This window comes from Callithrix jacchus, chromosome 8 (assembly GCF_049354715.1).
Source record: "Callithrix jacchus isolate 240 chromosome 8, calJac240_pri, whole genome shotgun sequence".
Lineage (NCBI taxonomy): Eukaryota > Metazoa > Chordata > Mammalia > Primates > Cebidae > Callithrix > Callithrix jacchus.
Genome location: NC_133509.1, coordinates 125277929 through 125294447, shown reverse-complemented (window position 1 = coordinate 125294447; position 16519 = coordinate 125277929). Strand labels below are relative to the sequence as shown.

General features: G+C 46.0%; 1 protein-coding gene across 1 annotated transcript; it reads right to left on the bottom strand.

Moving 5' to 3' along the window:
• Positions 1–4680: 4680 nt before the first annotated feature.
• On the bottom strand, positions 4681–15871 carry CALM1 (calmodulin 1). Its single transcript, XM_002754194.7, has 6 exons — positions 15670–15871; positions 12827–12857; positions 11531–11674; positions 8967–9073; positions 8447–8582; positions 4681–8272 (listed from the first exon to the last, which is right to left on the bottom strand). The coding sequence occupies exons 1-6, from the start codon at positions 15670–15672 to the stop codon at positions 8244–8246; spliced, it is 450 nt and encodes a 149-aa protein (XP_002754240.1). The 5' UTR covers positions 15673–15871; the 3' UTR covers positions 4681–8243.
• Between the last annotated feature and the right edge of the window lie 648 nt (positions 15872–16519).

Below are 16519 nucleotides of genomic sequence, written 5' to 3'. Positions count from 1 at the left end.
GATTAGATGTCCAGTGTTGGTTCCACCAAGCTGCGGTAGCACCAAAGGGTGGGGTTAAAAGGAAGCAGATTCCAGCTTAGTAAGAATGTGCTCACAAAGTGGCTTAAAATGGAATGTTTCAGCTGAGCACAGTGGCTCACACCTGTAATCCCAGCACTTCAGGAGGCCAAGGCGGGCAGATCACGAGGTCAGGAGATGGAGACTATCTTGGCCATGGTGAAACACAGTCTCTACTAAAATATGAAAAAGTAGCCGGGTGTGGTGGCAAGTGCCTGTAGTCTCAGCTACTCGGGAGGCTGAGGCAGGGAAATCGCTTGAATCTGGGAGGCGGAAGTTGCAGTGAGCTGAGATCCCATCACTGCACTCCAGCCTGGCGACAAAGCAACACTCCATCTCAAAAAAAAAAAACAGTAACGTTCTTGGAGAAATAAGAAAAGTAAGAATGTGTCAAATGGCCCTTATTAGGGTATTGGTTAGCTAAATTATGCTGTATTAATATAGCCAGATTCTAAATTATATTCAAGAATGTAAAGTGATGGAGAAATGTTCAGTAGAAAAAGCAAAAAAGAGGCTGGGCACAGTGGCTCACTCCTGCAATCCCAGCACTTTGGGAGACTGAAGCGGGTGGATCACCTGAGGTAAGAGGTGGAGACCAGCCTGAACAACATGGCAAAACCCCGTCTTTACTAAAAATACAAAAATTAGCTGGCGTGGTGGTGTGCACCTGTAATCCCAGCTACTTGGGAGGCTGAGGGAGGAGAATCACTTGAACTTGGGAGAGGGAGGTTGCAGTGAGCCAAGATCCGGCCACTGCACTCCAGCCTGGGTAACAGAGTGAGACTGTCTCAGAAAAAAAAAAAAAAAAGTGAAAAAGAGAGGATTTAAACAGTATGAATACATGATTTTGCTTATATATGTCTAGAATAGGCATATCCATGGAGACAGAAAATATAGTACTAGTTGCCAGGGGATTGGGGGTGGGGGGAAGGAGGCAGAGAGGAAGATGGGAATCACTGCCAATGGGTGCAGCGTTTCTTTTCAAAGGTGATGAAAATGTCCTAAAATTAATAGTGGTGATGGTTGTACAGCCCTGTGAATGTACTAAAACCGACCAATCTGTGTGTTTTTAAAAGGTGAATTCTATGGTACATAGATTATATCATGAGAAAAAAAACATACAAGGAGTAAGAAGATTGTGGGCCGGGCGCAGTGGCTCACACCTGTAATACCAGCACTTTGGGAAGCCGAGGCGGGTGGATCACAAGGTCAGGAGATCAACCATCCTGGCTAACAAGGTGAAACTCCATCTCTAATAGAAACACAAAAAATTAGCCGAGCGTGGTGGCATGAGTCTGTAGACCCAGCTATCGGGAGGCTGAAGCAGGAGAATCACTTGAACCCGGGAGGCGGAGGTTGCAGTGAGCCGAGATCGTGCCACTGCATTCCAGCCTGGGTGACAGAGACTATGTCTCAAAAAAAAAGAGAAGAAGACTGTAATGTATTTGTATATACACAACATGTAATTGTACATAAAGAGTATTATGCTTGCTGGGAGTGGTGGCTAACATCTGTAATCCTAGCACTTTGGGAGGTTGAGGCGGGCGGATCACCTGAGGTCAGTAGTTCAAGACCAGCCTGACCAACATGGAGAAACCCTGTCTCTACTAAATATACAAAATAATCCAAGCATAGTGGTGCACATCTGTAATCCTAGCAACTTGGGAAGCTGAGGCAGGAGAATTGCTTAAACCCGGGAGGTGGAGGTTGCGGTGAGCTGGGAGATCATGCCATTGCATGCCCAGCCTGGGCAACAAGAGCAAAACTCCATCACAAAAACAAACATAAAGATTATTAAGCTTAATTAAACAAACAAAAAAAAAAAACCTTACACATACAGTGGGTCCCCATGTTGTAAACTCTCTCTTCATCCATATGGTGAGAAAAAAATTCCAAAAGGAAATATGAAGTCTCAACTATAGTTTATAGGGTAGTGGGTCATTTGCTATCACAAATTGTAATCAACAGCATTTCTGTTAACATCAGAAAAATGCTTTTGCAAAAATGGGAATGGGCTGTTAACTTCTTGTCATTGAAAGCGAGAAACACCAACGTCTGCCTTGTGGAAACAGGATTAGATGTCCAGTGTTAGAAGTATTCCAAGTTTGAGAATCACCAGATATGGATACTTGCACTCAGAGGGAGTTTTATCTAGAATATGTGACCTGTTCCTTTTAACTAAGATATTATTTTATAATCACTATTTTTACTTGCTTTCCATTTTTAAAATCTACCTCAAATCTTGATTCTGATATGTCTATGTGGGGAAAAAAAAATCTACCTTTTGCTAAAAAATGCAGTAACTTAAAAAAACCCACAACTTGAAGGGTAGAGACTCAAAATGAAATATTACTTTAAAAGCAAACATGCTTTCATACAGCCAAGATCTAAAGATTATGTTGTAACAAAATGTTCAAATAATTGTTACCAGAGGAAACTCTGCATTTTCCTTTTAGTCTTTGTAAAAGTGAAAATAAAACTTTTTAAAAATTTTCTTTTTATGTTTTGTTCTTCCTCCATATATCCTCCCAAATGAAAATAAAACTTTAAGATACCACATTTAAAAGACTATCTGGGGCCAGGCATGGTGGCTCACGCCTGTAATCCCAAGGTAGGTGGATCCCCTGAGGTCAGGAGTTCAAGACCAGCCTGGCCAGCATGGTGAAACCTCATCGCTACTAAAAATAAAAAAAATTAGCCAGACGTGGTGGTGCGCGCCTATAGTCCCAGCTACTCAGGAGGCTGAGGCAAGAGAATCGCTTGAACCCAGGAGGCGGAGGTTGCAGTGAGCCAAGATCGCACCACTACACTCCAGCCTGGGTGACAGAGTGAGATTCCGCTTCAAAAAAAGAAAGATTATCTGAGCCAGGCACGGTGGCTTACACCTGTAATCCCAACACGTTGGGAGGCCAAGGTAGGAGGATTCGTTGAGCCCAGGTTTGAGACCAATCTGGGCAACATAGTAAGACTGCATCTGCATAAAAATTTTTAAAAATTTTAAAAAATTAGCTGAGCACAGTAGCACATGCCTGTAGTCCCAGCTACTGGGGAGGCTGAGGTGGGAGGATTGCTTGAGCCTGGGGGGTTGAGACTGCAGTGAGCTGTGATTGTGCCACTGCACTCCAGCCTGAGTGAGAATGAGATCCCGTCTCAAACACACACACACACACACACACACACACACACACACGTGTCAATTCACATTCATTCCTAAGGTTGCTGACACAAAGAACATAATTCTCATAAGGAAAGCTGCCACTTGCTTTAACCAGAGTTCAGGGGCTTTAATGGGAGTTCTGGTCCATGAGCTAACTCCTCCCACTCCTTGGCAGAGTTGAGGGCAGTGGGAGAGAAGTACCAAGCTATAAAAAGCTTTATGTTTTATTTCCTTCTAAGGCATCCTGAGTCATTGGGTGCTCCAGCCCCAAAGTGCCCGGGAAAGTTCAGCTCGAATCGGAAATGTGTGTTTTTCTAAACCGGAGCTGCTGAAACACCAGATGATGTCACTTGGACTGAATCCCTTACAGGCTGAGTGGCAGCTTCCTATTTCCCTCCTGGGAGAATGGAAGTCACTTACCGATCAGTTTCTCTGACCCAGGTTTCAATATTACACCACAGTCTTAAAAGCAAGCTTAACCTCCCCTCCACCCCCAACATGAAGCTGCTGAGAATTTCAAAATCCCATTGTCATCTCAAAGGACACAGCCCTCCTACACAACTTTGCCTCCCATCCTTTAGGCTGCAATTTTATCCATCTAAACACCAAGCGATGCCAAACCAGGTCAGTCATAATCCTTAGAAAGCCACAGGCAGAAGAGACCCAGTCTGTTATTACCTTACCAAGGAGGAAACCACGGCCTGGAGAAAGTAAGGAACCTGCCTAAGGCTGGAGGGACAGAACCAAAGCTAGAAGCCAGTTCTAAAGCCTCAGAGCACAGGGCTGTCTCCACGGTTAGGTCCATGTCCTTGCAGTCCCAGCTCCCGTGTGCAGGAGGGGCTGTTTAAATGTTTCCTGGAGATGTGTCTCAAGCCTTGTGTCCAAAGCAGGAGCTTACCCCTTCCTCCCTTTTCAGCCCTCTCACTCCTGGGCAGAGTGGGAAAGGAAACATACGAGGCAGCCTGGCAAAGACCCTTCTGGAAGCAAAGGGGGCAGAAGCAGGCGACCTCTCCTGCTAGAGGGTCTGAGCCAGTGTTAACTAGGGGAAGGCTTCGATGAGGTCATAAATTGGAGCTACATCCCACCCCGCTTTCTTCAGCTGTCCTGCCCTTACATGAACCAAGTATGTGCTTGCCATCTAAAATTCCCATCTTACTGAAAAAATATATATATATATATTGCTTTACACAAGTCCTCAAGAGACTTGGAGTTAAAAGAAAACTAATCTTTATAGTGTAAACTTTCTGCATAAAAAACAAGCATGGACAAATAGGCTGAGAATAGGTTAAAATGTCAGCTAACAACCTACTTAGAACTCGAGTAAGGCTGTTGTGGAATGTGTCTCTATTTCTGGCCCCTCACTCTCACAGTATGAGAGCCCAGGTGAAATCACATCTGAGGCAGGTCCATCTTGAGAGCAAAAGGAATTAAAAGCTATGCAAGCTAAAAACCTACACAGTTCGCAGTTAGAGATGAAAGGCTGCAGAAATGTTTATTGAATACAGTGCCAGGTTTATAAATAAAACTTATTTACAATTTCCATAGAGTTGGTCCCCCATCAGAGAGGTGGTTAAATCTCCAAGCAGTTTATCTCAAGATTTACAGAAACATTCAAGTACATCTCCTTTTCAAATCGCCATGGTGAAGGGCAACTTCAGTAACAAAAGAACTACCTCCATCTTTGCTACAGAAGTGTTTAATAAACATCATAATAGATTTGGAGAAAGAACACACACTCCACCCATGCCACTACCTTCTTAATCCAAGGGATACAGACAGCAAAGAATTTCTGTCTCCTACAGGACAACTTCAAGGGATAAAAAAACAGTAACTGCCAGCTGGAGGGATAGATTAAGACACATTAGTGGAAATCTAGTCACTGCCAGAGGATAAATATATTTAGGATATACAATAAATAATTCAAATGTTTAAAATAATTGAATGAACGGAAGAGTAGACTTGACCAAATTTACATTCTTTGTTCAGAAAGAGGTTCCCAGTATGCTGAGGGGTTCATAGTAAGCTTTTCCTCTGATGAGACACAGCAGCGCTAGGCCTACTGCACAGCCGTTCATTACAATATTGTTACAAGTACAATCAGACATGCATTTATAAAGAGAATATAAAAATATGTACAATAGCTCATTTTCAATGTGTGTAAGTTGCCGAAAGACACCAATGAAAGTGTGCAAAAATTCATTTGTCAAAAAATCAGAAAAAGCCTTCCTTGGCAACAGTGCATCAAAAGCCCATCTGAAAGATTGAGATCCATTTGCCTGGCTCAACACCCACCCCAAACAGATGGAGAACAAAACTATGAAAGGGTTTGCCAAGTACTCAGCAGTTTCTTATGGCAAGTCTCAGGCTAAAGCGGGATGCCAGTTCAACTAATCACTTTACATATAAATATATGTATATATTTATAGAGGAGTTAGAAGTAGGGTCAAGAGTTTACAGGAAGGTGCTAACCAACTTCAAGGGCACCGCCACGACACCCAGCTATCTCCTCTTGCAAACTCATGCAGACTAATACCCAACGTCTGGGTTGGTCATCCCCTCAAATGCCAGGGGGGAAGGCTACAGTGGATTCTGCCTCACTTCTGCTCAAAACTGGAACTCAGCATGCCCTGGAGGGGGCTGGGGTAGGGTTTCTGCTTCCCAGACAGGATCCTGGCCTTATCAAGAATCCTGTTTCTAAGGTAGTCTTTTAGGATAGGCTATAAAACCACTAAGAGTCCATCCAACTTCTAAAAAGACTTGAGGGTTAGGCTACCTCTCAAAAGATCAAGTCAGATCATCCCCTCCAGCCCCCTTTGAAAATACCAAGAGGTCACTGACCACAGGCCTGAGACTGGGTCAGCAATCAGGCTCTTTGACCACCCCCCGCCACAAGAAATATCCAGGACATTAACTTACTCAAACCAGGAACCCTATCTCACCAGAAAAGAAACCCCAAGGTACCCTTGGGCATTCCTTTCAGATTCAGGGAATTATAAGTCAACCCTTAGCTCATAGTGTCAACCTCTCTTCTACCAACCACCCAGCCCAAGGACCAGCAGCAGAAGCACATGGGCAATGTCTCCTCTCCACTGCTCTGACCTACCCCTCTGGCAGAAAATCTAACAAGCTACAAAATGCCAGAAAGACAGGGAGTAGGAGAAGGAGAAGCCAAGGGTCTCTCCATAAATCAGCCCTGAATGCACCCATTTGGCTGCCAAGAGCTTCTCACTGCCTTGCTAGCAGCCTGCCACTGTTCCCTGGCAAATTGAAAACACCCACACAAACACTCAAAACCCCAATCTCCTTGCTAATAAGATACAACCAGTTAACATCATGAAAAATGCACATCTCCAGCCTTCATTTCAAAAAAGAGCTCTGTACTAAATGCAATATGCTTTTAAGGGGGCTTTTTACAGGGACCAATCTCAACGCAAAGACCAGTACCAGATGTCTGAGTTTTGGTTACAGGTTTATAGTTAGACACAAAATTCACTCCAGACTGGAGCTTTACTTTCAAGCTGGAAGCTAGCGTTAGTTCTACTTGTAGGGAGACAAAGTAAAGTCAACTTTGGGGGGAAAAAAAAAAGTAAAAGCAGGCTAAAGTTAAGTATAATCATAAATTAAAAGTGGTGAATCAAAGGTGACTGGTAGTGTCTTTTAGGCATGAAGAGACTGGCTTAGCAAAGTGACTACTGCTTCTACCACACACAGCGAGGATTGAATTACAGACACACTAAATCATGTCTCTTGCACAGATGGTCTCAAGTAGTTACATAAGACAGGTAATCAGCAGCACAATTGAGAACAACCCCTAAATACATGCTTGAGAGAAAGTGGGTTTGTTTTTTCCTTAAAAGCTCTACTGCCTGAATAGATCATTAAAAGTTACCATAATTCACACCTTCCCTCCTCCCCCCAGTGAAAATGCAAATAGACCTACATGTCCATAAATAGGATGAAGCAATTGGTATCCACTTTTTTTTTTAGGCAAGGTCTTGGGCTCAGAGGTTAGTGCTGGGACCTTGGGAGGGAAACCCATTGTTGAGCTGTGGGCATTTAAATGTACCCTGGCCTCCCCTCCACCTGCCTTGTCCCCATTTAGATCTCAGCTTTACAAAGCATTTAACACCACTTTAAGTTAATGGTCTTTTTATTGGGAAATAAAATAAAATAAAGACCAGCATTTACAACTTGGAATGGACGTAAATTGTAATTTCTTTGAACAGCAATGGTGATGGTTGTGCTGAAGTCTACAGCCACAGCCTACTCTGCCGGCTCCAAGTCATGGTTCAGGAGGTTTTAAAAATAGAGAGTCCAAAGATGCTCCCTTGGTAAAAGTTTCTTATTAAAAATTTGTGTGAACAGTGACAGCCTGACACCTGTTTCACTCCGGAACAATGCAGCCAACACTAAACCAACATACGAGGATATGCTACCAGGGTGTGTCACCGTCACTATGGGTCAGGGCACACCAAATACAGGAGGACCATCCTACCAGTGGGGCCACATCTGAACGGTTTATCCTTCACCCATTTTTCTGCATGCCATCCTGAGGTAAACCAATTTTAAATGTGTTTGTTTTCAGTAAACCAGCTATGACAATTTATACTAAACAAATTGAACTAGAACCCATTTGAATAGGTTTTGAATTTGTTTTTTCATTTTTCGTTTTTAATACAAATGCCTGACTGTGCTCAATCGTCAAGCTGCATGCATGAAAAACTGGCCAGCCCAAACAGTGTATTAATCATTAGCAAATGGAACTTGAAGGAGTCCTTATCATTAAGGTAGTACAAGTATTGATAGTGTAAAACTGATGTGTAGCTTGATCTTTAGGGGACAGGACCACCAACCAATACATGCAGATTTTGTGTGTGTGGACAGAAGGTACTTTTGACATTCGGTTTTACTATATAGAAACAGAATGAATAAATGAACTTTTTTCTTTTTTCTTTTTTTTTGCAAGAGGTAAGTAAAAGATTCAATTTGATTCTTCTAGAGGGGGGAAAAAGGAGTTGAAAGTAGGTCTTCATTTTGCAGTCATCATCTGTACGAATTCTGAAAAGACAAATATAATGGTAACTTTTGGTTATCTTTGAAAGCGGCTTTAATGAACACACATCTCTACTGTGCATAAAATAAGGCTGAAGACTGGCTAGCGAAGCAGTTAGCTTGTTTACAGATCCTAAAGGTAAAACCATGAAAAACTGCGCTCAAAGAACTTAGTTTTACCTTCATAGTTGACTTGTCCATCTCCATCAATATCTGCTTCTCTGATCATTTCATCTACTTCTTCATCTGTTAGTTTTTCTCCTAAGTTTGTCATGACGTGACGTAGTTCTGCTGCACTGATGTAACCATTGCCATCCTGTGAACGTTCAGCAACCGTTACTGCCAATGATGGGGTGTCGGCAAGGTCTTTGACTTAGTTATGCCCTCTCACGTTGCTGCTAACTCTGCTCCCATCAACAATTCTCTGATCTCTAGTTCCCACCTCTAACCTACTAAATACATGCAGTTAATGCAAAAACAGAGGATTTTCAAAAGCTGACAACAATTCAAAGTAACAGTGAAGAATTCCTATTATGCCTACCCTCATTTGATACGGTTACCATAAAAAGGATTTTTCAAAGTGAGATCAGAGGCTCAGCAATAGACTAAGTCTTCTGCGTCTAACATTGTCATAGCTTTTAGAAGTGACAGCAGAAAAAGCCATACGTAAGTACCATCTGCTATGTATATGCTGAATTACCTTGTCAAAGACTCGGAATGCCTCACGGATTTCTTCTTCACTATCTGTATCTTTCATTTTTCTAGCCATCATAGTCAAAAATTCGGGGAAGTCAATGGTGCCATTACCTCAAATTAAAAAACAAAAAGCTCATGTAAAGTAAGCACTCCGTTAACGCTGCCCTGCAGTCATCATTTCAGAACGACCATAGAGAATGATAAACACGTGCTGGGATGAAGTGGCAAACTCTCTTACTAGGTTCAGTCATTTGCAGGTCTAAAATGTTCAAATACTTCACAGGGCAATTTCACATAATTTCAAACTCATCATCAGTACCCAGGATAGCATCTAATTATACAGAGGCAAATGCACATCTGGATTCAAGCCCACAGAAGGGTCGTGAAGGGCGGTACGTTCAAGAGAAAAACAGCACACAACACCGCAGGCTGAACCTTTCTACTCCCAGGGGAAGAAAGCACCCCCGACTGCCATCCTTGACTTAGGGAAATCACTCAGGTCTAACTCTGCCTTGGCTAGTGACAGTAGTAATGGAAAGAAGGCCTAGAACTGAGCTGCCGGCTAAGAGTATAAAATGTTTTGGCGGAGAAAAGATTATGAGGGAGGAATATTGATTTTCTTATGCCATGGGCCACATCTTTTCCAGGATCATTTCTTGGCCACGCTATGATGGTAAGTCACCTAACTTGTTTTCTTCCAACTCAGTATCTTTATTTCCCATTAAGGGAAAAGCTCAGAAGCCTTCTCACAGCTCAGAGAAGTAACACTTAAAGAACTGTCAGAAGAATCTGTTCTATGGCCAGTACTCCAAACAACTCCTCTTTAAAACTAAGAGATAAATACCCCTAAAGACAAGCACTCCAGACTAACAGTGTAACTTGAACTCAATGGAAATAAAATTAGGAAGAAAAACCCTAAGTTAAGTTACTAATTTTCACCAGTACCTTTAAAAGAAAATAACTCAGGGATACCTTTAAGACTTTTTATCTCAAAAATTTTAAGATATTGTTCGCATTCATCAAAGACAAAAGAAATTATCTAAAGCTATCTCACAGCCATGCAGAGGTCAGGCACCATCCTATGTTCTCAGTGCTAAACATAGGATTCTGTAGCCTGGCACAACATCTTCTTCCACACAATCCAAGAGCCTAATAAACTTCTCCCTTCCCCAAGCACAGACTCCCAGGGCTCCCACAAAACAAGAGGAAGCTACTCCATGTTCCCAGAGAGCTGATCATCTTAACAGTCAAACTAGAGAGAACTATGGATAATCTTTTCTTTCTAGAACACTATTAGTGAAAACCACTCTAATGGGCTAAAAGCTTTGTCAAAGAACTTAATCAAAAGCCCTTCGTCCAGATGTCTGTGACCAGACAAGCATTATTCTACTTTACCATCACCTTCAAGTCAATCATCTAGAATCTAGATCCAAATTGTTTATTCTTGACTCATCTTCTTTCTTTTTCCCTTATCTCTCCCCAACTCACCTTTTAAAAAGCATGTTCTATGTTACATAGTAATTTGTGTGTGTGTCTGTGTCTGTATGTGTGTGTGTTATGTGTATGTGTGGTACGAAAATACATTTTTTTTTTTTAGGGCAGGGGAAGTGTGCTTCAAAGACTGCTTACTGATGGTAAATCAGCAATAAAAGGCCTGCTGTCCACTGCTGTAGAGTCAAGAGGAATAGACAGGGTTACTGCTGGTTCCCTCTGCCCCTGCACCTTACAGCTTCCCCTTCTGTTAGGTTCTGCAGATCTATCCCCCAGAGTCACCACACACCCCACCTCTGAACCTCACATGCTCCTCTGCAGCAAACACATCTACAGCTCACACTGTATTCACTTCTATGGTAACTTCTAAGAGTGCTCGTCACCCACTTCATCCGGCGGTCCCTCCTCCTCTTTTAGACACAGTAAGTTTGTTAAAAAGCATGTTCTATGGCTCTTTAATTTTATCTCCCTCTCAAGACTCAGTGCAGACTCATGGGCCAGTTGATAAAAGATGTGAGCTCAGTATGGAGCAGTGGCTCATGCCTGTAATCCCAGCACTTTGGAAGGCCAAGGTGGGCAGAACATGAGGTCAAGAGTTGAAGACCAGCCTGGGCAACATGGTGAAAACCCCGTCTCTACTAAAGACACAAAAAATTAGCCAGGCGTGGTGGCGTGAGCCTGTAGTCCCAGCTACTTGGGAGTCTGAGGCAGGAGAATCACTTGAACCTGGGAGGCAGAGGTTGCAGTGAGCTGAGATCGTGCTATTGCACTTCAGCCTGGGTGACAGAGTGAGACTCCCTCTCAGAAAAAAAAAAAAAAGATTTGAGCTCTAAGTCACAGCAAGCAGAAAAAAACAACACAGTGATCTGATCGCATGCAGGAAACGTTCTAGACAGTAAGCAGCGTGGACGCATGGCCCATAATCTTCTATTTTAATTGTCAATGGCCCTAAGGCAACCACAGAAAGGATCTTTGCACATTTGGTTTGCTCTGGGGCCCTGAACCAGACAATCTTCTAACATGTCTGAACTTGAATGACACAACAATGGCCCTTATTCATGATTCTAAAGCCCTTACCATCAGCATCCACTTCGTTGATCATATCCTGCAACTCAGCTTCTGTTGGGTTCTGACCCAGTGACCTCATGACAGTTCCAAGTTCCTTTGTTGTGATGGTGCCATCACCATCTTTATCGAACAGGGAGAAAGCTTCTTTGAATTCTGAAAACAAAAGTTGACGCTTTAAAATGAATGTCTTTATCCAACCCAGTCACAATACACACTTGCCGGGAGCTTGCCAAAGCAAGCCATTCAAGTTGTGCAAGGTATCAGAAGCTGTCTGGTTTTTATCTATTGAAATAAAGACCACAAAAGTCCTGTTGGACTGGCCTTCATACAGCAGCCCACAAAGCAAACACTGCTCCCAGTAAACCACAATATTCCCATGTTTAAAGGCAGCTAAGCTGGAACATGCTTAAATTGGTCCTAAATCCAATCTTTCTTTTTTTTTTTTTTTTTTGGCAAGGGAATCTCCCTCTGTCTGTCACCCAGGCTGGAGTGCAGTAGTGCAATCTTGGCTCACTGCAACCCCCTGCCTCCTGGGTTCAAGCAATGAAATCCAATCTGATAAGACTGGTCCATGTGCCCCCTTCAAGTCCCTTTCTGTTACATTTCTGATGCCTTAAAAATCCCTTGTTTCATAGCAACATGAGATGATTACTAGAAATGGACATTCCCAGGTAACCAGTCTGTTTCTCTCTATGTGACTTTTAGGATATTTCAGAGGCATTTCTGGTTTCCTAAAGAGACACAGTCTCAAAACAAGTCCTCCAGGGAATAAAAAGCTAAAATCTGCCAGACGTAGCGGCACATGCCTATGGTCCCAGCTACTTGGGAGGCTGAGGCAGGACTGCTTGAGCCCAGGAGTTCGAGTCCAGCCTGGGCAAAAAGTTGAACTAATATAACTTTCTTCCTAATTATTACAGTGGTCCTAACACTCATTTTCATTTATTTTAGGATAGCAAGCACAAGCTTCCATGGCAGATTACTGAAAGACCCGTGGCATAAGAATTGTAAACTAAACTGTTGAGTAGCAGGCTCAGTACAATTTAATCATATGCAAACTTTGCACACTGTGGAACATGGTCAAATTCTCCAGTTTAACAAGTGGGCATCCTTAGTTTTACTTCCTTTCGCCTCATCTATGAAGTACTGGCAGGAGTAACACCTGACCTAAATGTTTCTTCTTACTGTTCTTCTTTAAATAAATTCCTAGAAAACTGCCCAGACTGTAGGGGGAAGGAACAGAGGAGTCACCAAAACTGAGTCAGTGCCTAGTTCTGGCCTTCTGGGGACTCCCTGGAGTTAACTTACCAGCAATCTGTTCTTCGGTCAGCTGATCAGCCTACATGAAGAAAGAAAAGGTTATCATTCAGTCCACCATAGTTTGGTTGAGATCAACATAGGCTTTCCAGTTACATTCTTAATATTGTGATCTTTCAAAAATCACTCATAAAAAATATTTTGAAACCTGTAGCACTGTCACTTAACCAAAGTAACTAGAATAAAGGAAACTCTCTACGCTATTTTAACAAAGGATTACAAGGAAGCGACATCTGCTCACTTCTAAATTTTCTTTTCTGGGCCCGTGGCTTAGTTTGCTCCGCAATCTCACTAGGCTAAGTTCACAATGTGAAAAATGGCACCTCTAGTGGCAGAAGGCCCCGTGGCACCAGCTGCAGTGGCAGCAGACTCTAAGACAGAAGAGCGCCACCTACTGCATCATGGACACTAGTCCCCCCTCTTCCGCCAACAAGGGACCCAGCCCACTGCCACTGCCACCACAGCCAGGATCAGGATCTCATCCAGGGGCTGGCTTTTAGCACACCTTGCACACTGCTCCAGGCCCTCAAAATCTCCAAACTAGCGTTACATAATGGCATTGGGTTGGATTAGCAGGCTTTTATATCCATTTTATGAGAAATAATAATTAAGTGGAAGAAAATATACAGCAGCTAGGTACCCCATCAACTTCATTTCCATGTAACAAATGCTTTCCAATCCTTTAAATTAGGCAGTTATTTGTTAAAAGCCTACCATTACAACCGATAATGCCCTAGGTCAAATTATCCTATGATTCAGAAGCCAGGAAAAACTGGTACCATCTTACACAGTGTTACAAAACTGCAAAAATTAGGTACACAGAAAACTACAATTCTCAGACTATAAATATACTTCTCTCTTTTCTGGCAAAGAGTATCCATTAAATTTGCTGGAGAGTATTAACCCTATCTACCTTAAGAATGACGTAAGAACTGCTCTTAACAAACACACTTCATTGGAGTAATGGCCACGAAGGTAATTCTCACTTGTATTATTTGGTCTCTACCACACTGAACCTGTGCTTCCAGCCGAGAGAATCGAGACTTCAAGGGCAGCTAATATGTATTTCCATTTTAATGAAGGATGCCTAAGAATCCAATTACAAAATAAGTCCTAATAGAAAGGTGATGAAGTGTATTCTCTTAAGTGAAAACTTTAACAGTAGGAATGATGTTCCAATACATTGATTTTGAGCAAAAACTTGTTTTTTACAAATTACAAACGGGTCTTCCTTTCTACCCCATTCACTAAAAACTGGCTTTCTTTAAAGGACGGAGACACGATGATTTATGTAACATCAGGGCAACATCTGTCTTGCACAACAGCAAGCGCTGCCACACCTTGCAAGAGAATCTGTCACCTTAAGGGGAGAACAGCCCCACCTTGCTACAAAACTCTCTTGTTAGAGGGGTTACCAGGAACATTAAGTTTCTAGACAACGAAATCCTCCTCCCCCAAATGGCGCTAGCCTTGTGGGCAAAGGCGTTACAGAACCCTGCAGGGAACCATCTCCCCACCCGCCAAACCAGAAATGCAGTCGGTGATGTCAGCCCTGTCCGCCGAGGGAGGAAGGGGCTGTGGAAAGCACCCAGAGAGGCGCACAGTAGCATCTGGCAATCTAGAGGCTGCAGAGAAAGCGGAAACGTGGAGGGCAACTCTCTGCGTCCTGGAAGTGCGCGGGGCAGGAGGAACGAGCAACCAGGGGCTGAGCAGGGCGCGTGCCCGAAAGCAGGCGGGGTGCAAGGCGGCCCCCAGGCGGGCGTCCGGACGCCGCCGCTCCTCGGCCTGGAGGGTCCCCATCCCCGGCCCCCACGCTCCAGTGCCGCGGCCAAGGCCGACCCGCACCTCCCACCCGCTTTTGCTCCCCATGCGGCGAGCCCGCCGCGCCACCGCCTCCTCCCGGAGCAGAAACTTTGCGTCTCTAATGGAAACCGAGCCGCGCGCCAGCTCCCTCCTCCCCCGCCCCCCCCGCCCCAATTAGCGCAAGCCGGGCGCCTCCCGCGGGAAGAGCCTCCTGGTGCACCGAGGTTCACGCCCGCCTGCACTGCCGCACCAGGTGGGGGGCCGCAGGGGTGCGAAAGCGGCAGGCATGAGCCGCGGCCACACCGCAGGGCCCCGCCCGGGCGAAGGGCGGCCCGGCAGCCGCTTCCGCCCTCTCCGCCCCCAACCCCTCGCCTTCCTGCCCCCCAACCCCACCCTTCCCGGTTCCTTCCTTCCCAGCCCACGCCCGCGCCGCGCCCCCCGAGAGGAAGGAGGGGAGAGCGCCTAGCAGGGACGGCCAGGGTGGGGAGGTGGCGGGCGCTGACTGTGCCCACAACACTCGGCTGGAGCAATGTGCGCCACCGGAGCGATCCAGCCCCATTCATTCTCAGCTGCCCACCCGATCTGCCACCTTCGCGCCGGGGGAGAAGCGAGGTGGGGAGGGGCGGGGGGGAGGTCTAGTGCCCGGCCCCGCCCGGCTCCCGGGCCGAAACGCTTCGCAGCAGGCAGCCCGGGTGCGGCGCTGCTGGATGCAGTGGGTGCGGGGCCGGGAGGGGGAGGGGGTGGGGGCTGGGGGTGCGGGGTGGATGCGGAAAGCCCCGCTGCTGTTGTGGCTGGAGCCCCTGCCGGTGGACGGCCCACGGCCAAGTCCAGTCCAAGGGGATCCAATAAATGAAGCTCCCTGGCAGAGGTCGCCGAGATGCAAATCCAAAATGCATCTTCCTTTAAACGCAGCGGCTGCGTAACATTCAGAAAGGAGAAACCTCCCCCAAACCAAAAACAAAAAACAAAACAGAGATCTGAGAAGAAATCTTGGGCAGCTGCTACGCCGGCATTTGCCACTCCCGACCTACCATGGTGTGAGCGAAGGGAGCAAGAGCAGAGGGAGCAAGAGTGGCTGCACCAGCGCGGGGGCTGTGACGGCCGGGGTGCCTCCGACGGTGCTGCTGCCGCTGCTAAGGCGCGCTGTGCTCTGTGCCGCCGCCGCCGCCGCCTGCGCCGCCGCCTAACTACCAGTAACCGCGCCGCGTTCACGAGACTCGCAACAGCACTGCCGGAGCGCGAGCCTGCTCCCCGGAATATATACGGAGCGCCGTATCCCTCCGCCGTGGCGGAGTCGCCTCGCGCAGAATGGAGCTGCGACGGCCGGGCCTTGCCCGCGTGGCCCCGCCTCCCGGTCCGCCCGGCCTCCTGCCGCTCCCTGCGCGCCAGTCGCAGCGACCCTGCGCGGCGTCGGCGACTGGGAGAATTCTAGGCTGGGTGCGCAGTCTCGGGGCAAGTGTGGCGGGGAGTTCTCAGGAGACGCCCATCCCGAGCCGGGGCGAAGACAGAGCGCCTGCCTAGTCCAACCTTGGGGCGACCCAGAGCTTTGGAACCGTTCGCCCTGCTACCCACCCCAGCCTCACCCCACCTGGGTGATTCTCCCACCTCAACGTTTCCAACCGCTCCACTGGGGTTGCCGGCTCCCGCGTGCCCCTCGTTTTTGAGTCTGCAGCAGCCACTTCCAGTTTGGGGTGCTGCGGGAAGTCCTGGGACTAGGGGGTCCGCGGGGAGGTGGAGGCACAGGAATCGGCCGCACTCCTTCAGTGGCAGAGGAGGGGGTCTGCAGAGGACGAGGTAGTTGTCCTCCTGGACGAAATTGGTCCCGTGTTCTTCGGATTTTGGAGCAATATCCGAGCCAAATTATGTATGTCCAATTGCTAA

Coding starts and splice junctions, on each gene's coding strand:
- CALM1 (XM_002754194.7), bottom strand. Junction 11,675..12,826: donor GACCGAAGAACAGATTGCTG/GTAAGTTAACTC, acceptor TTTTGTTTTCAG/AATTCAAAGAAGCTTTCTCC. Junction 9,074..11,530: donor CAACGAAGTGGATGCTGATG/GTAAGGGCTTTA, acceptor TTTTAATTTGAG/GTAATGGCACCATTGACTTC.